The sequence below is a fragment of the Anomaloglossus baeobatrachus genome, chromosome 1 (assembly GCF_048569485.1).
Source record: "Anomaloglossus baeobatrachus isolate aAnoBae1 chromosome 1, aAnoBae1.hap1, whole genome shotgun sequence".
NCBI lineage: Eukaryota > Metazoa > Chordata > Amphibia > Anura > Aromobatidae > Anomaloglossus > Anomaloglossus baeobatrachus.
Window position 1 is genome coordinate 333,965,508 of NC_134353.1, and position 27,606 is coordinate 333,993,113.

Consider the following 27,606-nt stretch of genomic DNA (forward strand, 5'->3'; position numbering starts at 1 on the left):
CTCTCATAGAGGTGAATTGGTAACCATCTTTTCATAATTTTTGTACATGATTCATACTGCCTGAAAGACGGGCAGCAGGAACAAGAGATCAGCTTCTGCATTACAAACACATATGTTTTACTATGAAATGCAGAGGGACAAGAGGACTAGTCCAAAAGGCATGTCCCCACTGACTTCTCCCACCACCCCACTGAGAGCTCCTCCCTACTGCACATGTGTAGGAAAAGACTTGTCAGTCAAGCAGGCAGGAAATAAGCAAGATGGTACATACCTTTTGGACTAGTCACCTTGCCTATGACTATGCTTAGAACTAAGTTCTTCTCTGGAATGCCACAACGATTCATAGCAAAACATATATGGTTGTAATGAAGTGGCCAGACTGTGATATATATTTGCCTGTGGTTCAACCTACATGAATCATGTGACAGGTTCCCTTTTAAGATATCATCTTGAGAATCACGTTTTTAATATACTTTCGGATTACTATACCAAACATTCCAGTGCCGCGCCATTCTTTTGTCTCTACTTCCTGCTGTATTGATGACACGGTAACATGTTCCTATGATGGGACGACATCACTCCAGCAGAACAATTCGCACCCCAGCTAAAGTGTTTTCCCAAATTCAGCAAACTCTCAAACATCCGGCATTACAAAGATGAACCGAAACATTGGTTACCGGCAAAGCCTGCAGCTGTTGTTAAAATAAAATCAACTCCACTGACTTTTTAAAGTGACGTGACAAAAGTCTTACAGCGCTTAAAGAAATTACAGTGCCTTGCGAAAATATTCGGCCCCCTTGAATTTTTCAACCTTTTCCCACATTTCAGGCTTCAAACATGAAGATAAAAATTGTAATGTTATGATGAAGAATCAACAACAAGTGGGACACAATTGTGAAGTTGAAAGAAATTTATTGCTTATTTTGAACTTTTTTAAAAAATAAATAGCTGAAAATTGGGGCCTGCAATATTATTCGGCCCCTTTACTTTCAGTGCAGCAAACTCACTCCAGAAGTTCATTGAGGATCTCTGAATGATCCAATGTTGTCCTAAATGACCGATGATGATAAATATAATCCACCTGTGTGTAATCAAGTCTCCGTATAAATGCACCTGCTCTGTGATAGTCTCAGTGTTCTGTTTAAAGCACAGAGAGCATCATGAAGACCAAGGAACACAACAGGCAGGTTCGTGATACTGTTGTGGAGAAATTTAAAGCATCCCAAGGAGCACTGCATAAGCGATCATATTGAAATGGAAGGTGTATCATACTACTTCAAATCTACCAAGACTTGGCTGTCCATCCAAATGTTCATCTCAAACAAGGAGAAGACTGATCAGAGATGCAGTCAAGAGGCCCATGATCACTCTGGATGAACTGCAGAGATCTACAGCTGAGGTGGGAGAGTCTGTCCATAGGACAACAATCAGTCGTACACTGCATAAATCTGGCCTTTATGGAAGAGTGGCAAGGAGAAAGCCATTTCTCAAAGATATCCATAAAAAGTGTTGTTTAAAGTTTGCCACAAGCCACCTGGGAGACACACCAAACATGTGGAAGAAGGTGCTCTGGTCAGATGAAACCAAAATTGAACTATTTGGGCACAATGCCAAATGATATGTTTGGCGTAAAAGAAACACAGCTCATCACCCTGAACACACCATCCCCACTGTAAAACATGGTGGTGGCAGCATCATGGTTTGGGCCTGCTTTTCTTCAGCAGGGACAGGGAAGTTGGTTAAAATTGATGGGAAGATGGATGGAGCCAAATACAGGACCATTCTTGAAAAAAACTTGTTGGAGTCTGCAAAAGACCTGAGACTAGGACGGAGATTTGTCTTCCAACAAGACAATGATCCCAAACATAAAGCAAAATCTACAATGGAATGGTTCACAAATAAATGTATCCAGGTGTTAGAATGGCCAAGTCAAAGTCCAGACCTGAATCCAATCGAGAATCTGTGGAAAGAGCTGAAAACTGCTGTTCACAAACGCTCTCCATCCAACCTCACTTAGCTCGAGCTGTTTGCAAAGGAAGAATGTGCAAGAATTTCAGTCTCTCGATGTGCAAAACTGATAGAGACATACCCCAAGCAACGTGCAGCTGTAATCACGGCAAAAGGTGGCGCCACAAAGTATTAACTTAAAGGGGACGAATAATATTGCACGCCCCAATTTTCAGTTATTTTTTAAAAATGTATAAAATAAGCAATACATTTTGTTCAACTTCACAATTGTGTCCCACTTGTTGTTGATTCTTCTCCATAAAAGTTAATTTTTTATCTTTATGTTTGAAGCCTGAAATGTGGGAAAAGGTTGAAAAATTCAAGGGGGCTGAATACTTTCGCAAGGCACTGTATATGAAAGGAATAAAAGTAGCATTGCAATTGTTAAACTTGTGATGGATTGTGTACATAGATGACATTCTGTAATTTCCCATCTGTAGCGATCAGGAAATAGAAGAGAACACTATAAGGACTAGTTGACCCAGAAGAGAGCACTAGAAGAACACACACAATAGAAAAGCTCTTTAAGCCATTAAGAAGAAATATGGCTGAACACTGGCTAAGCTAAATATGCCACAATTCTTTCTTAGTTACTTACATGACTTGCACCATATATTTTAGGTGTCTTAGACGTGTTTTCTGACTCTCAACAAGGAGGCACAGCTTAACAGGGATGGCAATGAGGTCAGAATTGAGCCAAAATTTTGTTGCAAATTACTTGTAAGCCAACTAATAGGTGGGTTTAGTTTATAACAAATTTTTAATAAGGACCCAAATGTTGGATTACTACTTAATATTGGTTCCTAAGGCTTATAAATGCAAATGCTTAGGAAGACAGGAATGGTGATGTACCAGTACTAGTAAAGACTACACAATATCATTTTAAGAATATAGTTTGATAATGCCAAAAATAATAGCAGGCAATCCATTCCTACGTAAGTTATTTTCAAACCATTTGTATGTTATGATCTTTAAGGCTCTGTTCACATGGCCAGGTGTCATCTGTTGATAACAGATACAGTATTAAAGAGGTTGGCCACTACTTTAACATTGATGGCCTATTCTTAGGATAGGTCATCAATGTGTGATCGGCCAAGATCCGATACCCGACACACCCGCCGATCAGCTGTTTTCAGTGCCAGCGGCAGCTGGAAATGTTCAGTTCAAGGGCAGCTCCATCAACTTATAGTGGCAGCGACTGGGTACTGTACATACACCTCCTAATCAGATCAATAGTAGGCGTATGTGCAGTTCCCGGCCTCAGATGCTATCAGAAGACGGGGCAGCTCCAGAACTGAGCATTTCCCGCCACCTGTTGCAGCTGCTGGCACCGAGCACAGATGATCGACTGGGGTGCTGGGTGTAGGACCCTAGCTGATCAGACATTGATGACCAATCCTATGGGGTACTTTGCACACTACGACATTGCAAGCCGATGGTAGCGATGCCGAGCGCGATAGTCCCCGCCCCCGTCGCAGCTGTGATATCTTGTGATAGCTGCCGTAGCGAACATTATCGCTACGGCAGCTTCACATGCACTTACCTGCCCTGCGACGTTGTTCTGGCCGGTGAACCGCCTCCTTCCTAAGGGGGCGGGTCGTGCGGCGTCACAGCGACGTCACACGGCAGGCGGCCAATAGAAGCAGAGGGGCCGAGATGAGCGGGACGTAAACATCCCGCCCACCTCCTCCCTTCCTCATTGCAGCCGGGATGCAGGTAAGGCGATGTTCCTCACTCCTTCGGCTTCACACACAGTGATGTGTGCTACTGCAGGAACGAGGAACAACATTGTAACATCGGTCCTTCCGAAATTATGGAAATGACCGACGCTACACCGATCATATGATTTCGACGCTTTTGCGCTCGTTAATCGTAGTAAAAAGGATTCAGATACTCCGATGTCGACAGCGACGCCGGATGTGCGTCACTTTCGATTTGACCTCACCGATATCGCACCTGCGATATCGTAGTGTGCAAAGCCTGCCTTAGGATAGGCCATCAATGTAAAAGTAGGAGTCAACCTCTTTAGAAAAAAAACCCCTGAATCCATTTAAAAATGTAGCAATATGAATACCAAAAAATTCACTTTCTGAACAGGCCCATCTTTAATAAAATATAAACACTTTGCTTTCCAGTTTGCATCCAGGGGCGTAACGACCGCGGTCGCAGAGGTCGCCACTGCGACCGGGCCCGCAGGGTTATATGGACCCGGCAGCCGCTCTGCAGAGCCGGCTGCCGGGCCCCTATGTGTAGTGCCGCTGTGTAGTCGCCGACTGCGCGACCGTTAGGGGGCCGGCCTGTGAGTCAAGGGGGCGGTGTCAGCAGGGGGCAGAGGGGCCCCTGATCTGGAGAGGCCACCAGGCGTTCCTGACCTGCAGCAGGGCAGAAGTGATCCTGCACGGCAGACGGAATCCATCCCTACCAGGACCTGTGATGATGTCATGCCCATGTGACTGTGTGGGAGGAGACACAGGATGCCGGGCAGAAAGCAGGAGAAGATACTTTTGACACATGACTGGTAATGAGAAAAGAGGGAACATGAGGGGGGGGTGGCATATGAGGGCTGCAGACTGTGACAGAAGGATGTGAAGGGGTGCAGAGTGTTTGAGAGGGGTAAGTTTGGGTACAGGCAGGGTGAGATATGTGGGGCAGGGTGTGTGACATATGGGGGTGTAGTGTGTGTGATCTGGGGGGTGCAGGCTGTATGGGGAGCAGGGTGTGTGACATATGGGGGTGTAGTGTGTGTGATATGGGTGTGCAGGCTGTATGGGGAGCAGGGTGTGTGACATATGGGGGCAGGGGCGTAACTACCGCGGTCACAGGGGTTGGAAGGAGAAGAGAGGTACTTGTTTTTTTATTTTGCCGCTGGCTGCATGACACATAGAAGCCCAGGGGGGGCTGGTTGCATGACACATGGAGGCCCTAGGGGGGCAGGCTGAATGACACCTGGGGGGGCTGGCTGCATGACACATGGGGGCCCTGGTGGGGCTGGCTGCATGACACATAGAGGCCCTGGGGGGGCTGGCTGCATGACACCTGGTGGGGCTGGCTGCAAGACACATGGAGGCCCTGGTGGGACTGGCTGCATGATACATGGAGGTCTATGGGACTGCATAATAAACATGAAGGACACCTTATACATGGACTATAGGGGTGCATTATACATGGAGGAGTATGGGGCTGCATAATACAATATGATGATTCATGGGGCTGCATTATAATACATATAGGACTATGGGGGATACATTATAATATATGGAGGACTATGGAGTATACCTTACACATGGTCTGTGGGGGTGCATTATAAAACATGGAGGACTATGTGGTGCAGTATAATATATGGAGAACTATGGGAAATGCATTATAATACATGGAGGACTATGGGAAATGCATTATAATACATGGAAGACTATGGAGGTGCATTCTAATATATGAAGGGTTATGTGGGACCCTTTATACTATATGGAAGGCTATGTGGGGGCCATTATAGTATTTGTTGGAGAACTTTATACAAGGGGGGACAAAGATACGAGCATGGGGTGGTAATGTTTTGTGCTGAGGAAAAAAGGCTCTTTCCCTCAGCACCCAGCTTTCCCATGCTCTGCTATACATCTCTCAGCACCCAGCTTTCCCATGCTCTGATATGGGGAAAGCTGGGTGCTGAGGGAAAGATGTATGACAGAGCATGGGGAAGCTCGGTGCCGAGGACAAGATGGATATCAGATCATGGGAAAGCTGGGTGCTGTGGGTAAAAGCCAAGTGTCAGCATCATTATCCCGTACCCTAAGTGTCGGTGTACATGGAGGGGGGCCCCGGTCCAAATTTTGCACCAGGGCCCATCAAACTCTAGTTACGCCACTGTTTGCATCAGTTTATGTTCTATTTTTTAGGACCTATCACTAGAGATGTTTCTAATGTTCTGGTCACAGGCAATACTAAAAATCAGATGTTAAGGAATGAAATCATAAATGATCATCTGTTATGATCAGTTTCCAATAGACTTCAATGTTAAAAAAACAACAAATCCAGTTAAAATGTTCTTTCTTTTTTTGGGGGACTGGACACAATCATGCAGCATACATGTTTTTTAAACCAGCCAAAAACATGGGTTTCAGCTGGAAAGGATGTATCTCAAAAGTGGGAACCCTTCACATACTTATATTGGGGTTTTTTTTTGTGTTACTTGTAGATATGTGTTCTGCACAAGTCAGTTTATGCGGTCACTTGAGGAGAGGCATAGAGTAATAAATGTTTCCTAGTAGAAGTAGCCTCCAGCTCCTTTTTGTGGTGCGCCGTATATTTTATATTATGAACGCTTACTGGCATCCTTGAAAGGACTCAAAGAAAGACTGTACACAATAAGAAAATCTGTATTCTAGCCTGAAGAATCCCATAAGATCGCACATACTATATTGTACAAGCCAGCTCTTTACATGACTCCAAGGGGCAAGTAGGAGCATATCTAAACTGGGAAAATCAGCAAACTGCAGTGTAAAGACAAAAATGAGCTATATTACCCTATAACGCATTGTCTACAGCTTTTAATACAAACTATAATTATAAATTCCCCACAGTGAGCTATGTTCCTGCAAACATTATCTGAAGGCTATAAAAAGGCAACTTAGTTTAGCCATCTGTCGACTTATATAACCGGAGGAATGCAGCAAAGCCGACACTAAAGATACAAATACATATTTACGGGCAATGTGGAAGATACATAACTTATGGGACAATTTCTAAGTCAATACCGTGCAAACATTTTAAGAAAAGTAAGAATAAAATGCAGAAAAGTAAGAAAGCTTTAAAAAATAGAAGTTATAATAGTTTATTATTATCGATTAACGTGAATGAACAAAAGGGAAATCTAAGTCAAATCAGTATTTAACCCCTTCAGCCCCGGGGCACTTTCCGTTTTTGCGTTTTTGTTTTTTGCTCCCCTTCTTCCGAGAGCCGTAACTTTTTTATTTTTCCGTCAATCTTGCCATATGAGGGCTTGTTTTTTGCGGGACAAGTTGTACTTTTAAATGAAACCATAAGTTTTACCATATGGTGTATTGGAAAACAGCAAAAAAATTCCAAGTGTGGAAAAACTGCTAAAAAAGTGTGATGGCACAATAGTTTTTGGGATGTTTTATTCACGGTGTTCACTATATGGTAAAACTGATGTGTGGGTATGATGCCTGAGGTCTGTGCGAGTTTGTAGACACCAAACATGTATAGGTTTACTTGTATCTAAGGGGTTAAAAAAAATTCACAAGTTTGTCCAATAAAAGTGGCGCACGTTTTGCGCCATTTTCCGAAACACGTAGCGTTCTCTTTTTTTGGGATCTATGGCTCAGTGACGGCTTATTTTTTGCGTCTCGAGCTGTCGTTTCTAATGGTACCAATTTTGCGCAGATGCTACGTTTTGATCGCCTGTTATTGCATTTTGCGTAAAACTTGCGGCGACCAAAAAACGTAATTTTGGCGTTTGGAATTTTTTTGCCACTACGCCGTTGACCAATCAAATGAATTGATTTTATATTTTGATAGATCGGGCATTTCTGAACGCGGCGATACCAAATACGTGCATATTTATTTATTTTTTAACCCTTTAATTTTCAATGGGGGGAAAGGTGGGTGATTTGAACTTTTAGGTTTTTTTTGTTTTTTTTTATTTTTTTAAACTTTTTTTTTTACTTTTTTTATTTTACTAGTCCCCCTAGGGGGCTATAGCGATCAGCAATCCGATCGCTCTTATCTATCTGCTGATCACAGCTATACAGCTGTAAACAGCAGATTCAGTCACTTTCTGATTCTCTCTGCTCGCGGCCGAGGGAAAACGAAAGTGAAACTTCATAGCTGCAGGCGTCATCACATGACCCTGTGCTATGATGGCAACCACCGAAAGTCACGCTATCACTCACGTGACTTCCGGTGGGGGCGGCGGTAAGTAAAAAACATGGCCGCGCGCATATAGATCTTGCTGCCAGACTTTGGCAGCAAGATTTAAGGGGTTAATGGCCGCGGGTGGAAGCGATTCCACCCGAGGCTAGCAGGCACATGTCAGCTGTTGAAAACAGCTGATATGTGTGCCGACCGCCGTCTGCCCGCGGCAGGGGGCAGGGCTTAACATGACACGCTCCATGACGGATAGATCCGTCCATGGTCGTGAAGGGGTTAATGTGAACACCCTTTCCTTTACAAGAACATCAAGTCTCAGAATATCTGTGGTAAAAGTTCTCACAGATGTTTGGAACAATTTCCCTATCGAGTAAACTGTGTACAAGTGTAATGCCTAAGACACACGGCATGAAAATTGGAGCGAGTGGGATGCGATAAAACATCGCATTCCACTCGGACCAATATTAGCCTGTGTGCCAGCACCCATGAGCTATTATTTTCTCAGACCTAATCGGACCGAGAAAACAATCGCAGCATGCTGTGGGTACCATGCGATCCTTGTTTCTCTCGCACCCATTCAAGTCTATGGGGCAAGAGAAAAATTGCACTGCACTCGCATTACACCGGTGTACTGCGAGTGCAGTGCAAGAATGGCAATAGTCGATTTCGGAGGAGAGAGCGAGATAAATCACTCCCTCCCCTCCTCAGAGCCGGCCCACCCCTCCTCAGTTGAGGTCCGATCGCATGATCAGACCTCAGTCGCAGTGACACTCGCATGACACTCGGCTCCCGCTGTGCTGCCAGTGTGAGCCGAGTGTCATGCAAGGATTGCAGTAGTGCCCAGTGTGGCCCCGGCCTACCTAGAAAAGTCCATGCTGTTTGGAAGACTCATTAAATATTGATTTAGTTTTTTTCTTTATTCTTTTGTTCATTCACTGTGCATTTTGTTAATTGATAAAAAAAACTATTAACGCTTCTAGATTTTCCTAAAACCCTTTGTATTGTACATATTAAAAAGGCAAAGTAATGTTAACATGAATAGAAAAAGTTATAATAATATCCTGTATCGCAAGGTGCCCTCTATGTTGTTCAGGCCATAACTGCAGCTGGAGGCATTTGTCCTCATATTTCTCTAATGTGCTGTCATTATACATTGATATTATTTAGTCTATACTTCTATGTGTGTACTACCGGTACTTGGCACAGAGATTATATCACTTACATTATCTATTGTACTTCGAGTCCAGAGACAGATAATATTAAAGAGGATCTGCAATTACTTCTGACTAGTGATGAGCGAGCACTACCATGCTTGGGTGCTCAGTACTCGTAATTAGTGATGAGCGGGCACTACCATACTCAAGTGCTCAGTATTAGTAACTAGTGATGAGTGGGCACTACCATGCTTGGTACTTCTAACTAGTGATGAGGGAGCACTACCATGCTGGGGTACTTGGTACTCGTAACTAGTGATGAGTGAGTACTACCATGCTCAGGTGCCCTGTACTTGTAACTAGTGAAGAGTGAGCACTACCATGCTTAATACTTGTAACTAGTGATGAGCGACCACTACCACTAAGTCAGGAAAAATATCAGATCCTCTTTAATCAACATTTAAGCATTATATACATAAATGATGCAATTATTATCGTTTAGGAAACCAGAAATATGTACCTGATTGGCTGGCGTCTTATGCACGGACACCTTCCACATCTGGGCTTCTCTAGAGACTGCCCTTTCTAATAGAAAGGACAGTCTCTGGCTCTCCAGGGGTCCAGTGTACCTCATGGTACCCCTTGGATACGCCTGCCACCCAACCGGATACAGCTACCTGTAAAAGAGAAGACGTAGGACATGTTGAACAATGTAGACCCAAAAATATAAGGATTGTCCTCAGATATGATGTGACTGCAATGTTACAGAGATAAATATCACAAAAACATGATGTACGATGAATTAAGCAGAATTTTAAAAGTAAAGGCCATACTCTACTATCAGATCCCATACAATTCAGCGCCGCCCTTTGATGACATCCTGTTGCAGGAGGGGCAACAGATGCTGCACAGAAGTGAGTGCAGCACCAGCCACCTGTGACATCATATCTGAGACTCTTGCAGTAAAAAAAAAAAAACACATTTAGGTTTAACTAGATAGGGAAAAGTGTAGGGTATTTTATAATAAAGCAAATTACAAAGGGTGGTTAGGGTGTAACGATATTCTATATCCTTATATACAGTACAGACCAAACGTTTGGACACACCTCATTCAAAGAGTTTTCTTTATTTTCATGACTCTGAAAATTGTAGATTCACATTGAAGGCATCAAAACTATGAATTAACACATGTGGAATGAAATACTTAACAAAAAAGCGTGAAACAACTGAAAATATGTCTTATATTCTAGCTTCTTCAAAGTAGCCACCTTTTGCTTTGATTTGATTACTGCTTTGCACCTTCTTGGCATTCTCTTAATGAGCTTCAAGAGGTAGTCACCGGAAATGGTCTTCCAACAGTCTTGAAGGAGTTCCCAGAGATGCTTAGCACTTGTTGGCCCTTTTGCCTTCACTCTGCGGTCCAGCTCACCCCAAACCATCTCGATTGGGTTCAGGTCTGGTGACTGTGGAGGCCAGGTCATCTGGCGTAGCACCCCATCACTCTCCTTCTTAGTCGAATAGCCCTTATACAGCCTGGAGATGTGTTTGGGGTCATTGTCTTGTTGAAAAATAAATTATGGTCCAACTAAATGCAAACTGGATAGAATAGCATGCCGCTGCAATATGCTGTGATAGCCATGCTGGTTCAGTATGCCTTCAATTTTGAATAAATCCCCAACAGTGTCACCAGCAACACCTGCTCGTCCATGCTTCACGGTGGGAACCAGGCATGTAGAGTCCATCCGTTCACCTTTTCTGCATCGCACAAAGACACGGTGGATGGATCCAAAGATCTCAAATTTTGACTCATCAGACCAAAACACAGATTGCCACTTTTCTAATGTCCATTCCTTGTGTTCTTTAGCCCACACAAGTCTCTTCTGCTTGTTGCCTGTCCTTAGCAGTGGTTTCCTAGCAGCTAATTTACCATGAAGGCCTGATGCACAAAGTTTCCTCTTAAAAGTTGTTCTAGAGATGCGTCTGCTGCTAGAACTCTGTGTGGCATTGACCTGGTCTCTAATCTGAGCTGCTGTTAACCTGCGATTTCTGAGGCTGGTGACTCGGATAAATTTATCCTCCGCAGCAGAGGCGACTCTTGGTCTTCCTTTCCTGGGGCGGTCCTCATGTGAGCCAGTTTCTTTGTAGCGTTTGATGGTTTTTGACACTGCACTTGGGGACACTTTCAAAGTTTTCCCAATTTTTCGGACTGACTGATCTTCATTTCTTAAAGTAATGATGGCCACTCGTTTTTCTTTGCTTAGCTGCTTTTTTCTTGCCATAATACAAAATCTAAGGCGGTGTCCGCACTTTGCGTCGATGCAGTTGCAGGTCTAAAAGCATCCTCTGACAGAAAGTGCTTTTGCCAAGGTTGCTTTTGACCATCAAAACGCGATAAATACGCGTGCGTATTTACCGCGTTTTAGCCACGTTTTTAGCGCTTTTTACAAGCTTTTCCATTGCTTAAAGTCAGATGAGTTTTGATTACAAAGACACTACTAAATAAACTTTTCACATACAAACACTATGAAAAAAGGGAAAAAATATGAAAACAAATATAATTTATTAAATCATAACGAAAAAAGTTATATTTAATATAATTATACCGGTTTTATACTATATATGGTTAAAATATCAATAAATTAATATTTTTTATTAATTTGTCGGACTATGTGTGTGTGGGTAAAAGGACATATCATTCCATTATTTTGATGTCATAAACACATGCGTTTATGTAGTCCAGTTTTCTGCAGCTAAAAAGCATGTAAAACGCTGGAATTTTGATGTTGCTAGCTTTTTGCAACTTCTCATTGACTTCAATGTTAACAAAACGCAGCCCAAATAGCAAAAACAATTGACATGCTGCTTCTTTGAACGCAGAGTTTTTGCCCAAAATTATGCAAATTAAACGCAGCGTTTTGAACTGCAAAGTGCGCACAAGAAATCCCCATTTTCCATAGACTTTGCTTGAAAATCAAAACGCATGCCTTTTGGCATGAAAACGCTGCAGTTCAAAACGCTGCAGAAAAGCAGGTGAAACGAAGGTGAAAACGCAAAGTGCGGACATAGCCTAAAGGCTGCTTTACACGCTGCGATATCGCTCAAGCGATCTCGTTGGGGTCACGGAATTTGTGACGCACATCCGGCCGCTTTAGCGATGTCATTGCATGTGACACCGATTTTGAAACGTCGCAAAAACTATCAAAATCGCTCATTGGTGACATGCCCCCCTATTCTCAATTATCGCTGCTGCTGCAGCTAGTGATGTGGTTCCTCGTTGCTGCGGCAGCACACATCGCTCCGTGTGACACCGCAGGAACGAGGAACCTCACCTTACCTGCGCCCGCCGGCAATGAGGAAGGAAGCAGGTGGGCGGGATGTTTTGTCCCGCTCATCTCCGCCCCTATTGGGCGGCGGTTCAGTGACGCTGCTATGACGCTGAACAAACCGCCCCCTTAGAAAGGAGGCAGTTTGCCGGTCACAGTGACGTCGCTAGGCAGGCAAGTAGTGTGACGTGTCCGCGCGATGTTGTGTGCCACGGGCAGCGATTTGCCCGTGTCGCACAACCGATGGAGCCGGGGACGCACGCTAGCGAGATCGGTCACGATATCGCAGCGTGAAAAGCAGCCTTAACCGTCTATTCAGTAGGACTATCAGCTGTGTATCCACCAAACTTCTGCACAACACAACTGATGGTCCCAACTCCATTTATAAGGCAAGAAATCCCACTTATTAAACCATTTCCAGTGACTACCTCTTGAAGCTCATCAAGAGAATGTCAAGTGTGTGCAAAGCAGTAATCAAAGCAAAAGGTGGCTACTCTGAAGAACCTAGAATATAAGACATACAGTGCCTACAAGTAGTCTTCAACCCCCTGCAGATTTAGCAGGTTTGATAAGATGCAAATAAGTTAGAGCCTGCAAACTTCAAACAAGAGCAGGATTTATTAACAGATGCATAAATCTTACAAACCAACAAGTTATGTTGCTCAGTTAAATTTTAATAAATTTTCAACATAAAAGTGTGGGTCAATTATTATTCAACCCCTAGGTTTAATATTTTGTGGAATAACCCTTGTTTGCAATTACAGCTAATAATCGTCTTTTATAAGACCTGATCAGGCCGGCACAGGTCTCTGGAGTTATCTTGGCCCACTCCTCCATGCAAATCTTCTCCAAGTTATCTAGGTTCTTTGTGTGTCTCATGTGGACTTTAATCTTGAGCTCCTTCCACAAGTTTTCAATTGGGTTAAGGTCAGGAGACTGACTAGGCCACTGCAACACCTTGATTTTTTCCCTCTTGAACCAGGCCTTGGTTTTCTTGGCTGTGTGCTTTGGGTCGTTGTCTTGTTGGAAGATGAAATGACGACCCATCTTAAGATCCTTGATGGAGGAGCGGAGGTTCTTGGCCAAAATCTCCAGGTAGGCCGTGCTATCCATCTTCCCATGGATGCGGACCAGATGGTCAGGCCCCTTGGCTGAGAAACAGCCCCACAGCATGATGCTGCCACCACCATGCATGACTGTAGGGATGGTATTCTTGGGGTCGTATGCAGTGCCATCCAGTCTCCAAACGTCACGTGTGTGGTTGGCACCAAAGATCTCGATCTTGGTCTCATCAGACCAGAGAACCTTGAACCAGTCTGTCTCAGAGTCCTCCAAGTGATCATGAGCAAACTGTAGACGAGCCTTGACATGACGCGTTGAAAGTAAAGGTACCTTACGGGCTCGTCTGGAACGGAGACCACTGCGGTGGAGTACGTTGCTTATGGTATTGACTGAAACCAATGTCCCCACTGCCATGAGATCTTCCCGGAGCTCCTTCCTTGTTGTCCTTGGGTTAGCCTTGACTCTTCGGACAAGCCTGGCCTCGGCACGGGTGGAAACTTTCAAAGGCTGTCCAGGCCGTGGAAGGCTAACAGTAGTTCCATAAGCCTTCCACTTCCGGATGATGCTCCCAACAGTGGAAACAGGTAGGCCCAACTCCTTGGAAAGGGTTTTGTACCCCTTGCCAGCCTTGTGACCCTCCACGATCTTGTCTCTGATGGCCTTGGAATGCTCCTTTGTCTTTCCCATGTTGACCAAGTATGAGTGCTGTTCACAAGTTTGGGGAGGGTCTTAATTAGTCAGAAAAGGCTGGAAAAAGAGATAATTAATCTAAACATGTGAAGCTCATTGCTCTCTGTGCCTGAAATACTTCTGAATACTTTAGGGGAACCAAACAGAATTCTGGTGGTTTGAGGGGTTGAATAATAAATGACCCTCTGAATAAACGTTCCACAATTTAAAAAAAAAAAAAAAGAAATAACATTCTTTTTTGCTGCAGTGCATTTCACGCTTCCAGGCTGATCTACAGTCCAAATGTCACAATGCCAAGTTAATTCCGATTGTGTAAACCTGCTAAATCTGCAGGGGGTTGAATACTACTTGTAGGCACTGTATTTTCAGTTGTTTCACACTTTAACTATTTCATTCCACATGTGTTAATTTATAGTTTTGATGCCTTCAATGTGAATCTACAATTTTCAGAGTCATGAAAATAAAGAAAACTCTTTGAATGAGAAGGTGTGTCCAAACTTTTGGTCTGTACTGTATATATATAAGGAGTGTTCTGCATACAACTCTACATCAATCTGCAACAAATACACAATATATGAACAAACCCTAAACAGGTACAGTATTTTACTGGAAAAAAAAATAATGAAAATTCTATAAAAGAAAATAAATGAAAATTCTAAACCCATCTGGCACTATAGGATTTGCTGGATTACTGATATGAGGAAAAAAAATGACACAGGAAAGGTTCTTCAAATGTTAAGGTCCTTCAGTGACTCCCACGTAGTCCAAATTTTACACTAAGATTGATATTAATGGAAACTTAGCAATCTAGTCTCGTGATTTATGAAATACCTGAGCAGTTCCTGTACATGATCCAAAACTACGGGTTATTTAATAGACAAAAAGGTAAAACGACTTTTCCAAAATCCTTTTAAACTTCTACAGGTACAACTAATAGGACATGTAGTCTATCCCGAATTTCCTTTAGGTCCCTTCAGGAATGGCATTTGGAAGCCACAATCATTAGGCTATGGCTACATGGAGCTTTTGGCCGCAACACAAGTCAAGCATCCAAAAAAAATCGATGTTTGCTGTTATGGAGGTAAATGGGGTCACATTACCACCCACAAGGTCCTGCGATAGACAAGTGGCAAAAAGTCTTACTTGTCAAGGTCACACTGTGTTTGGTGGCCTTTATATGCAATGCTCCATGGGAGAAAGTATGCAAATTAGTTCTCTTGAACCGCGAAACAAGCTTTCTCACGATGCAGCCACTCTATAAGTCAAGGTCTGACCCATCACCGAGCCTTGAGCAGACGTGAATGCCAGACAGCCTGTCTCAGAGAGGGGGGTTGTGTTTGGTCCTCAGTGTAGAGCACAAACTGGATGAGATCTAGTTTGCATAATTTAGGTACATATTCTGCTTGGGTTTTATGATTATAAGGAATTTACTACCAAATCTGATGTCATGATACTCAAGGTATATTTTAAGTTGGCGCAATTTCCCCAAAAAATGTAATAAAAAGGAGTAAAAGCGTGGCATATACCAAAAACGTAACCGGATGACACAAACTACATTTTTCAAATTTGTTTTCAAATTTCCAATTTATTTTTCACTACTTAAGTATAAACCCTACGTAAGATTGGTATTGCTGTACTTGTACTTACAGGACGAATCATTTTGACAGGTCTTTTTTGGTGTAATAAGTGTAAAAACACAGCTGTGAGCGGGTGAGCACGGCCATAGAGGGCTACCCATCAAATTTAAACCCAGGTCATCCTTTTAAGCAACACTAAAGGGTGCCTAGTAGTTGTGTGTTCCTCTTTCACGCACAACGCTCCAAGCCTTACATGCATGGTATCCGGACTGCTGCTGGGGATATCCAAGCTTTCTCAGAGCATCTTGTACTTATAAGGAAGCACAAACCTAATTAAATTAACATGAATCATATTGTGGCTTGTGTACTTCCCGTTTTGCAAACTTTTGCTATTGCGTTCCTGCTGATGTCTACAAAAAGAAAGTAAGGTCTTCAGTATGTTCACAAAATCCGGTACAGCTCACATTTCACCCACTTGGCGGAGTTTGTGTCTTGGTGCAGAGGTAACAGCCACATCAGTGCTCTCTAAGGCCTCATACAGATGCCTGCTTTTGTTAATTTACACCCAAAAAGAAGACGACTGTTTTTGTAATTCATTTCTAGTGTTTGGTCAGTGTGCTTTTCATTGGTGATTTTCCTGTATGGATAAATTATAAACTTTCTCCTATATATTGCAATGTTAATCATGAGCTGCGCATTGATGTCCTCCGTGTGCTATCTTTGTTTTTATGGACCCCAGACTTGTATTGGAACTTTTCATCCGTGATGTCGGTAAAAATACGGACATCTCCGTGATTTTTGCAGAGAAATATGGTCCTAAAAAAACCAAAACACGTACGTGTAAACATCAGTATAGACCAGAGCTGGGCAAAGTGTGGACCGAGACAGCAGAAGGGCTGAAAACAATGGACTGTGGGCCACACCATGCCCTCCACCTCCCAGCAATCGCTGATGCCCACCGCTTGAGGTCACAGATATCTGCATCCTCAGGATGCAGATAGCAGTGAATATATTGGTGGGGCCGCCGGCTCCTTCTACTAATCAGTGTGTGAGAAAGCAGACACGATAACGTCACATCAGCGTGTCTGCTGTGTGGAGAGTCAGTGCAACGGAACGCTGGAAGAATGGGAGTAAGGTGAGTAAGTGGGGATTTTTTTTTTTTAATATGTGTATGGGCTCACACTGTATACAAGGGGCTGCTGATAAGTCTTTGGCTGTACCCAGAAAGAAACAAGATAAGATGAAACTTTACATTTATTCCACATACTCTCCACTGATGTCAACACACTTCTTACATCGGTGTTCCAAGTTCTGTAAGCCTAGCAAAAAGAAGGATTTTGGTTGTACCTCACCAGGCATCCATAGCAGCCATGGCATCAGAAATGGTGTGAAATTTGGTACCCTTGAGGTGTTTCTTCAGGTTTGGAAAGAGATGATAGTCGTAGGGAGCTACATCTGGTGAATAAGGTAGGTGGTCAACCACCTGGAAGCCCAGCTCTGACAGTTTTGCCATGGTCGCTTGTGCAGTGAGCGCAGGCGTTGTCTTCCAGGAACAAGATTCCTTTGGACAGCTTGCTGTGCCTTTTGGCCTTCAGAGCTGCCTTCAATTGGTCCAAAAGTTCAATGTAATAACTAGCATTGATGGTAGAACCCTTTTAAAGGTAGTCCACTAGCAGCACACCCTCCTTATCCCAGAACACAGACGCCATCACCTCAGTGGCTGATTTTTGCACCCTGAACTTCTTTGGATGAGGAGAACCACTGTGCTTCCACTCTTTTGACTGCTCCTTGTTTTCAGGGTTATACAAATAAATCCAGGTCTCATCCATAATGACCAGTTAATCCAGGAAGTTCTTATCAGTCCGTAAACACTGAGAAAGGGACCGGGAAGTTTTAACTCGCATGCTTCTTTGATCTGTTGGCAAATATTTGGGGACCCACTTTGCAGATAGCTTCCTTATGTCCAAATCTTCATGGATAATGACACAAACACATTCACGGGAAATCCCCATGATGTCTGCTATTGCTTTCGCTGAAATTCGTCAATTCTCTTGTATGAGGTTGTGCACAGCATCGACGATCTCCGGAACAACAACCACTCTTGGTTATCCAGGAAGTTCCTCATTATTGGTGCTGAAGTGGCCCGTTTTAAATTTGGCAACCCAGTTCTTAACTGTGGAATATGAAGGGCATTGATCCCCCAATGTCTGCGACATATCACCATGAATATCCTTCACGGACTTTCCTTGCAGAAACAAGAATTTGATCCCTCTTCTGCTCTCAGTTGCTGTGAATATTACATTAGATTCCTCCATTTTGTTTTCCCGCGTGCATAAAACACTGTTGTCATAAGCAACAAACGCAAAATTTTCAAAACATATATTAGACACATAAGGCTTTTATGTGATGCAACATTCATTACCATAGAAAGAAAAAAAAGGTCACAAAGCCAAAGACATCACCAGCCCTTCAGGGGGGGGGGGGGCTATGTGAAGCTCATAAAGTATATAACAGGCTATGTGGGAGCTCATAATGTGTTTAGGAGGCTGGTGGGGGCTCATAATGTATATAGGAGGCTATAAGGCGCTCAAAAAGTAAGTTATGTAAGGGGTTTTGTGGGGCTTATAATGTATATAGGAGGCTATGTCAGGTCTCATAATGTATATACAGTAGGAGGCTATGTGGGGCTTATACTGTATATAGGAAGCGGTGTTGGGCTCATATTGTACATAAGAAGCCATAGGGATGCACATAACGTATATAGGAGGCTATGTGAGAGTTCATAACGTATACATGAAGCGTTTGGGGGCTCAAAGTATATAGGAGTATATAGGAGGCTATATGGGGCTCATAAAGTCTACAGTAGGCTATGTGAGGTTCATAATGTATATAGGAGGCTAATAATGTATATACAGTAGGAGGCTGTGTGTGGCGTATGATGTATCAGCACACCATTGCGCAACCAGCTATACCCTCACCTACTGTATCCTCACCCATCCCCTATAGATTGAGAGCCCTCACGGGCAGGGTCCTCTCTCTCCTTCTGTACCAGCCTGTGCCTTGCATTGTTCATGATTATTGTACCTGTTTTTATGTATACTCTTTTCACTTGTAAAGTGCCATGGAATAAAAGGCGCTATAATAATAATAAAAATAATAATAATATAGGAGGCTAAGAAGGGCTCATAATGTATATTGGAGGCTATGGCAAGGCACATAAGGTATATACAAAACTATAAGGGGCTTATAAAGTCTATAGGAGGCTATGTGAGGCTCATAATGTATATAGGAAACAATGTGGGGCTCATAATGCATGTGGGAAAATATGTGGGGCTAATGCTATATATAAGAGCTATGTGGGGCTTATAATATATAAAGGAGGCGGGGGGGTTTCAAGATATAGTAGGCTATATGAGGCTCAAAATATATAGCAGGCTATGTGAGGGCTCAGTGTATTTAGGAGACTTTGTGGGGCTCAGACTGTATATAGAGGGGCTATATGGGGTTCAATGTATATAGAGGGGCTATGTGAGGGCTCACTCTGTATATAGATGGGCTATATGGAGGGTTCATACGGTATATAAGGGTCTGTGTGTAGGCTCATACGGTATAAAGGTGGTCTACGAGGGGAGATCATACTGTATTTATGGAGCTACCTGGAGGCTCACACTGTATTTAGAGAGGCTATGAGGGGGGGTCATATTGAAATTTTTGTTGGTCTACCTGATCGTGGTTTGTTTTTTTACAGAGCCCATGATTTTCCATTTGTTAATTACAGTTTTAACACTGCTGACTGGCATTATCAATTCCTTGGATATCTTTTTGTATCCCTTTCCTGTTTTATACGGTTCAACTATCTTTTCCCATAGATCTGTTGATAATTCTTTTGCTTTCACCATGACAATCCAGAAACATCAGTGGCTGGATAAAAGATGCAAGAGTCTGTCTGGATCCCAGAAACTCACTCAGCTTTTATGCACACACACAGATTGCTAGCAAACTGGTGACAGGTGAGGATGTTACCTTTATTAGCCATTCAAACCCATTTGTATCAACTTCTGTGCATGTTATCAGGCCAAAATTACCAGGGTATGTGAACTTTTGATCAGGGTCATTTGGATGTTTTTGGTTGTCATTCTGATTTAAAAAGAGAAAACACAGTAGTTTGACAATAAATGGCTTCACCCAGCCACTAACACGACTTGATCCGAACCTCAGTGGAAGTCAGTAATTGGTCAAATCGTGTTTCTGCGCACATGCAGCCAGCCATAAGCAGAACACTTCCGGGGAAGGGCAAACGGGGTTTTTCATATATTTTTTTTGTTTGTTTGTTTGGTGTGCACACGACATCAAATCATGCTATTGTTACCCCCAGTGCGATCCAATCAAACACTGCACTTGGCTCGCACAGGGCTGAGCATCACTTATACCCAAGCACAGCGCTGCTCGCTTGAGTGGTTTGCGCTCGTAACTCACTCGAACTTTGAACCTGAACATTGCTTTTTCTGGAAGTCAGTTTCTGAACCCAAACCTCGAACCTCAGGTTTGATTATCTCTCGCGGTGACGCCAGCTCATGGAAATGATGTTATCACACCCACAGGGGCATGATAACATGGAAAGAGGGACGACTAGTCAGGGGTACGAACGCCTCTGCGACTAGTCACAGGCCAAATTACCATAAGGAAAGAGAGGTTTATAATACAGGGCTGGTTAGGGAGGGAATTTGGGTATACAGGTATGAATGCTGCTGAGTTGGAGGGCATAGGGGACCTGACACGTTCCGTTTAAAGGGGTTGTTCAGGCTAAAATGCTAAGTCTACAGGCAATCTATGACTCTATGTGACTACAGACTTATGAATCCTCCCAGAGCACGCACTGTGCTCTGCGAGGATTTGCCGGTTTCTGAGCTGAGAACAGTGGTCACGTGACCGCAATTGTGCACTATGCATGTTCCTGGCCAGAACTCGACTAGTGGGCACAACCTCACTCAATACAAGTGTATGGAGTGGGTGCGCCTAACTAGTGGGCATAGTCATCCAGTGGGCGTGGCCTTGCTCTATACATTTGTATGGAGCAAGGCCGCAACCGCTAGTCAAGTTCTGACTGAAACATGCATAGCGCACAATTGCGGTCACGTTCAGAGACCGGTGAATCCTTGCAGTGCACAGTCTGTGGGCTGGGAGGATTCCTAAGTCTGCCGTTACATAGAGTGACTGCAGACTTATCACTTTAGCCCGACAACCCGTTTAAGTGCTGTCCACCTCTTAGGCCATGTGCACACATTAGGTATGTAGTGAGTTTTTACCTCAGTATTTGTAAGCCAAAACCAAGATGACCAAATTCTGAGGTAAAAAACGGCAAAGGCTATGTTCACACACTGCATCTTTTACTGAGTTTTTGGTGCATTTTTGACGTCACACAGATGCACGTAAAAAATGTGCGTTTCCTTCTCCCAGCAAAGTCTATGAGATTTCTACTTTGCTGTCCGCACAGTGCATCTTTTTTTGGCTGTATCTTGGCTGCGTTTTTTTTAAGACGCAGCCAAGATGCAGCATGTCAAGTCTTTTTGCATCTTGTCTGTGCGTTTCGGAGGGCTAGCAGATCAATCCCCCATTGACTCGAGGTCGGCGGGGGATTAATCCCTCGTATCTGGCTAGATGCCAGTTCCCATAGAATCAATGGGGACCAGTATCTGGCGCAAAGGGTCAGGCGCAAGCGCTTCATACTTATGGAATCACCGGCGCAGCTGTCACACTGCTCCCGTGGCTGGTCATTCACTTCCCGAGCCGCTCATTACCTTCTTTGAATATGCACTGCTTCCCCCGCCCACTGATGGCTGTGATTGGTTGCAGTCAGACATGTTCACATGCCGAGTGACAGTTGTCTGACTGCAACCAATCACAGCCGCCGGTGGGCGGGTCTATATTGTACAGTACAATAAATAAATAATTAAAAAAAAAACGACATGTGGTCTCCCGAATTTTGATACCAGACAAGATAAAGCCTCACAGCTGAGGGCAGGTATTCTCATGCTGGGGAGACCCACATTATTGGGAACCCACCAGCCTAAAAATATCAGCCGGCAGTCGCCCGGAATTGCTGCATCCATTAGATGCACACAGTCCCAGGACTTTACCCGGCTCATCCCGATTGCCCTGATGCGGTGGCAATCAGGGTAATAAGGAGTTAATGACAGCCCATAGCTGCCACTAAGTCCTAGATTAGTAATGGCAGGCATCTAACCGAGACTCCCTCTATCACTAATCTAATTTCACCACTTTATTAACCCAAACACAAACCTCCCGGCCAATGTAATCCACATGAGGTCCCACAACGCTTCCAGCACTGCTACATATCTGAAGCTCACAGCAAGCGCCATAGAACAAGACTGCCCGCTGTGAAGTTCAGGTCGCAACTGAAGTAAGCCACGCGCTCAGCGGTGACGTCACTCAGGTTAGCCGCGGCCACAGCATGGCCAAGGCCTCCACCTCTGACAGCAAATCACCCGAGTGACATCCCGCTGATCGCCCGGCTCACTTCAGGTACTCGGGTGGAGCTCACAGCAAACAGTCTTGTTCTATGGCCACTCATTGTAATTGTCAGCTGTAGCAGAGCTGGAAGCATCGTAGAACCTCCTGTGGATTACATCAGAACTGGAGGAGTATTTGGGGGGTTAATAAAGTGGTGAAAGAGGGTGGCTTTTTTGTCTTTTATTTCAAATAAAGGAATTTTTGGGTGTTTGCGTTTATTTACTTGCACTTACAGATTAGTGATGGGGGTGGCTCATAGACGCCTCCCATCAGTAAGCTAGGGCTTAGTAGCAGCTGTGGGTTGTTACTAACTCCTTATTATCCCGATTGTCACTGTACGAGGGCAACGGGAACAGCTAGGCCTAGCACCAGAATTGAGGCATTGAAAGCGCCACTTCTGGGGCGGCTGTGGGCTGCTATTGTTGGGCTGGAAAGGGCCAAATAACAATTGCCCTTCCCACCCTAATAATATCAGCCCCCAGTTGTCTGCTGTACCACGTCATTTCTTTTTTTTTTTTTTAAATAAATCAAATAATTTGAAAAAAAGCATGGGATCCCTTTAAGTTTTCATAACCAGCCAAGGTACAGCAGACAGCTGAAGGATGCAGCCTGCAGATGCTGCTGTTCTTGTGCTGGATATGAAAAATGGGGGGAACCCACGTCATTTTTCAAACAAAACATTTTTTTAAAAAAACAGCTGGCCAAGCTAGCTATCCCTCTATCAAGCTATTTTGTTATTTCTTTCTATCTATTCTATATGTTCTTTCTATTATCTGTTATCTATGTACTATTGATCTACCTATATCTATCATCTATCTATTCTAGCTATCTATCAATTATCCTATCCTAGCATGTTTTGTTTCTCTTTTAAAAAACGCAATAACAAAAATGCGGCAAAAATGTGGCAGAACGTCATGCATTTTCTGAGACCACAGGAAAAAGATGCAGTGAAGATGCACTCAAGATGCACTCAGAAAACAGATGCCGCGTGTGAACATAGCCAAATACCCAACGTGTGCACGTGGCCTTAAAGAACCAGGCTCCTCTAATCCCACCACGGGGTGATGTCAGTAAGAAACGGCGCTCTAGTTATAGCACACAAACTGAGACCGCCAAAACGCAGGAAGGTGTCCAGCGGGCTGAACCGAGGGGCGGGCCTCCCACCTGGCAGCTTGACTTCACCGGTATCTGCACCCTTGTTTTATGTTAAAAATATAGGAGCTATTTATCCAAATTCAAGAATAGAAAGGCCATAGTTATTTGCTCATCTCTACCAGAATCCAGCTGCCTTTTTTCCAGAGGCTCCTATTTTTCAGCATGGCTGCTCTACTGTTCCTCTAGAAATGTTGACATTGTACATAACAATCTGATCCTTCACTGCCTGGCATTACAGCGATGTCACTGATTCATAACCGCACTGCCCGACATGAAGATGACATCACTGATCCGTCACTGCCCGACATTAAGATGACATCACTGATCCGTCACTGCCCGACATTAAGATGACATCACTGATCCGTCACTGCCCGACATGAAGATGACATCACTGATCCGTCACTGCCCGACATTAAGATGACATCACTGATCCGTCACTCCCGACATTAAGATAACATCACTGATCCTTCACTGCCCGACATTAAGATGATGTCACTGATCCGTCACTGCCCGACATGAAGATGACATCACTGATCCGTCACTGCCCGACATTAAGATGACATCACTGATCCGTCACTGCCCGACATTAAGATGACATCACTGATCCGTCACTGCCCGACATGAAGATGACATCACTGATCCGTCACTGCCCGACATGAAGATGACATCACTGATCCGTCACTGCCCGACATGAAGATGACATCACTGATCAGTCACTGCCCGACATGAAGATAACATCACTGATCCGTCACTGCCCGACATGAAGATGACATCACTGATCAGTCACTGCCCGACATGAAGATGACATCACTGATCCGTCACTGCCCGACATGAAGATGACATCACTGATCAGTCACTGCCCGACATGAAGATGACATCACTGATCAGTCACTGCCCGACATGAAGATGACATCACTGATCCGTCACTGCCCGACATTAAGATGACATCACTGATCCGTCACTGCCCGACATGAAGATGACATCACTGATCAGTCACTGCCCGACATTAAGATGACATCACTGATCCGTCACTCCCGACATTAAGATGACATCACTGATCCGTCACTGCCCGACATGAAGATGACATCACTGATCCGTCACTCCCGACATTAAGATGACATCACTGATCCGTTACTGCCCGACATGAAGATGACATCACTGATCCGTCACTGCCCGACATTAAGATGACATCACTGATCCGTCACTGCCCGACATTAAGATGACATCACTGATCCGTCACTGCCCGACATGAAGATGACATCACTGATCCGTCACTGCCCAACATGAAGATGACATCACTGATCCGTCACTGCCCGACATTAAGATAACATCACTGATCCTTCACTGCCCGACATGAAGATGACATCACTGATCAGTCACTGCCCGACATGAAGATAACATCACTGATCCGTCACTGCCCGACATGAAGATGACATCACTGATCAGTCACTGCCCGACATGACGATGACATCACTGATCCGTCACTGCCCGACATTAAGATGACATCACTGATCCGTCACTCCCGACATTAAGATGACATCACTGATCCGTCACTGCCCGACATGAAGATGACATCACTGATCCGTCACTCCCGACATTAAGATGACATCACTGATCCGTTACTGCCCGACATGAAGATGACATCACTGATCCGTCACTGCCCGACATTAAGATGACATCACTGATCCGTCACTGCCCGACATTAAGATGACATCACTGATCCGTCACTGCCCGACATGAAGATGACATCACTGATCCGTCACTGCCCGACATGAAGATGACATCACTGATCCGTCACTGCCCGACATGAAGATGACATCACTGATCAGTCACTGCCCGACATGAAGATGACATCACTGATCCGTCACTGCCCGACATTAAGATGACATCACTGATCCGTCACTGCCCGACATGAAGATGACATCACTGATCAGTCACTGCCCGACATTAAGATGACATCACTGATCCGTCACTGCCCGACATGAAGATGACATCACTGATCAGTCACTGCCCGACATTAAGATGATATCACTGATCCGTCACTCCCGACATTAAGATGACATCACTGATCCGTCACTGCCCGACATGAAGATGACATCACTGATCCGTCACTCCCGACATTAAGATGACATCACTGATCCGTTACTGCCCGACATGAAGATGACATCACTGATCCGTCACTGCCCGACATTAAGATGACATCACTGATCCGTCACTGCCCGACATTAAGATGACATCACTGATCCGTCACTGCCCGACATGAAGATGACATCACTGATCCTTCACTGCCCAACATTAAGATGATGTCACTGATCCGTCACTGCCCGACATGAAGATGACATCACTGATCCGTCACTGCCCGACATTAAGATAACATCACTGATCCGTCACTGCCCGACATTAAGATGACATCACTGATCCGTCACTGCCCGACATTAAGATGATGTCACTGATCCGTCACTGCCCGACATTAAGATGATGTCACTGATCCGTCACTGCCCGACATTAAGATGACATCACTGATTCTTCACTGCCCGACATTAAGATGACATCACTGATCCGTCACTGCCCGACATTAAGATGACATCACTGATTCTTCACTGCCCGACATTAAGATGATGTCACTGATTCTTCACTAACTGAGATTAGGATGATGTCACTGATTCTTCACTGCCTGAGATTAGGATGATGTCACTGATCCTTCTCTGCCTGAGATTAGGATGATGTCACTGATACTTCACTGCCTGAGATTAGGATGATGTCACTGATTCTTTTTACTGCCTAAGATTAGGATGATGTCACTGATTCTTCACTTCCTGAGATTAGGATGATGTCACTGATTCTTCACTTCCTGAGATTAGGATGATGTCACTGATTCTTCACTTCCTGAGATTAGGATGATGTCACTGATTCTTCACTGCTTGAGATTAGGATGATGTCACTGATCCTTCCCTGCCTGAAAACAGGATGATGTCACTGATTCTTCACTGCCTGAGATTAGGATGATGTAATTGATTCTTCACTGCCTGATATTAGGATGATGTCACTGATACTTCACTTCCTGCCATCAGGATGACGTCACTGATCTTCACTGCCTGACACTAGGAAGAAGTCAGAGATTGTACCCTGCTAGTGATATATATATAGAAGCCCAAGGATCAGGATGCTAATAACCCCAGGAGTTGGCAATCCGCTCTGTGAATAATACATAAAATCAATACTACAGTAAACACATCAGAATGCCAGTGCATACAGTGCCCATCATCTATACAGTGCCCATCATCTATACAGTGCCCACCTATACAGTGCCCATCATCTATACAGTGCCCACCTATATAGTGCCCATCTATACAGTGCCCATCATCTATACAGTGCCCATCTATACAATGCCCATCATCTATACAGTGCCCACCTATACAGTGCCCATCTATACAGTGCCCATCATCTATACAGTGCCCACCTATACAATGCCCATCATCTATACAGTGCCCACCTACATAGTGCCCATCTATACAGTGCCCATCATCTATACAGTGCCCATCTATACAGTGCCAATCATGTACACAAAGATCACAGTATACAGCTACATTCCATACAGGACAATGGAAATGACATCTCTATGGTGGTAGTCAGAGCTCACCTCCCCTGCAAAGCTGTAGGTTTCACTGTTGCATTTGGAGATCATCCGGTCCATTAAAAAAATCAAATAAAAAAACAATATATTCCTTTATAAAATAATGCCCTCCATGTATTTATATGAGGGGGTATCCTCCTGGCTTCTGGAAGCTGGGGGGGTTCATGATTACTGCCTCTCCCGATGACGTTATCTTGTCCTCCTTCTAGGGGGGAGAGGAAGTGGATGGGGTGTAAAATCAGAAGAATGAGGGGAAAAAAGAGAGAAAGAGGAAGGGAGGACTACTTTACTTCCTAAGGGGGTGGGGAGGGAAAGAAGGGCCGGGCAGAGGAGGAAGGATATATCTGCTGTGAGAGCGCCGAATGGGGGAGGGGCTTGTTCGCATAAACATGAATGTGGGCGGAGGGAGCTCCGTACAGGAATGCGGCGGCACGCAGTGATAGGGCCAGTCTCATATGTGCTCCATACAGTGTGGCGGCAGTGAGGACGTGACATTGGCCTCTTCCCCACCACAGAAATAACGTATAGGGATGGTAAACATGGAGGTATGGGAGCTGTGCTCCGAGCCCCGCCCTCTTCATGAGCCACGC

General features: G+C 44.3%; 1 protein-coding gene across 1 annotated transcript in view; it reads right to left on the bottom strand.

Annotated features, from left to right (window-relative positions):
* The window catches only part of CCNI (cyclin I), a 68,653-nt gene extending 41,313 nt beyond the window's left edge, over positions 1-27,340 (bottom strand). The window contains exons 1-2 of the mRNA XM_075352147.1: positions 27,023-27,340; positions 9,565-9,721 (exon numbers count right to left, since the gene is read on the bottom strand). Coding sequence (XP_075208262.1) covers positions 9,565-9,678 — 114 coding nt within the window. The 5' untranslated portion in view covers positions 9,679-9,721; positions 27,023-27,340. The remainder of the gene's footprint in view (positions 1-9,564; positions 9,722-27,022) is intronic.
* Between the last annotated feature and the right edge of the window lie 266 nt (positions 27,341-27,606).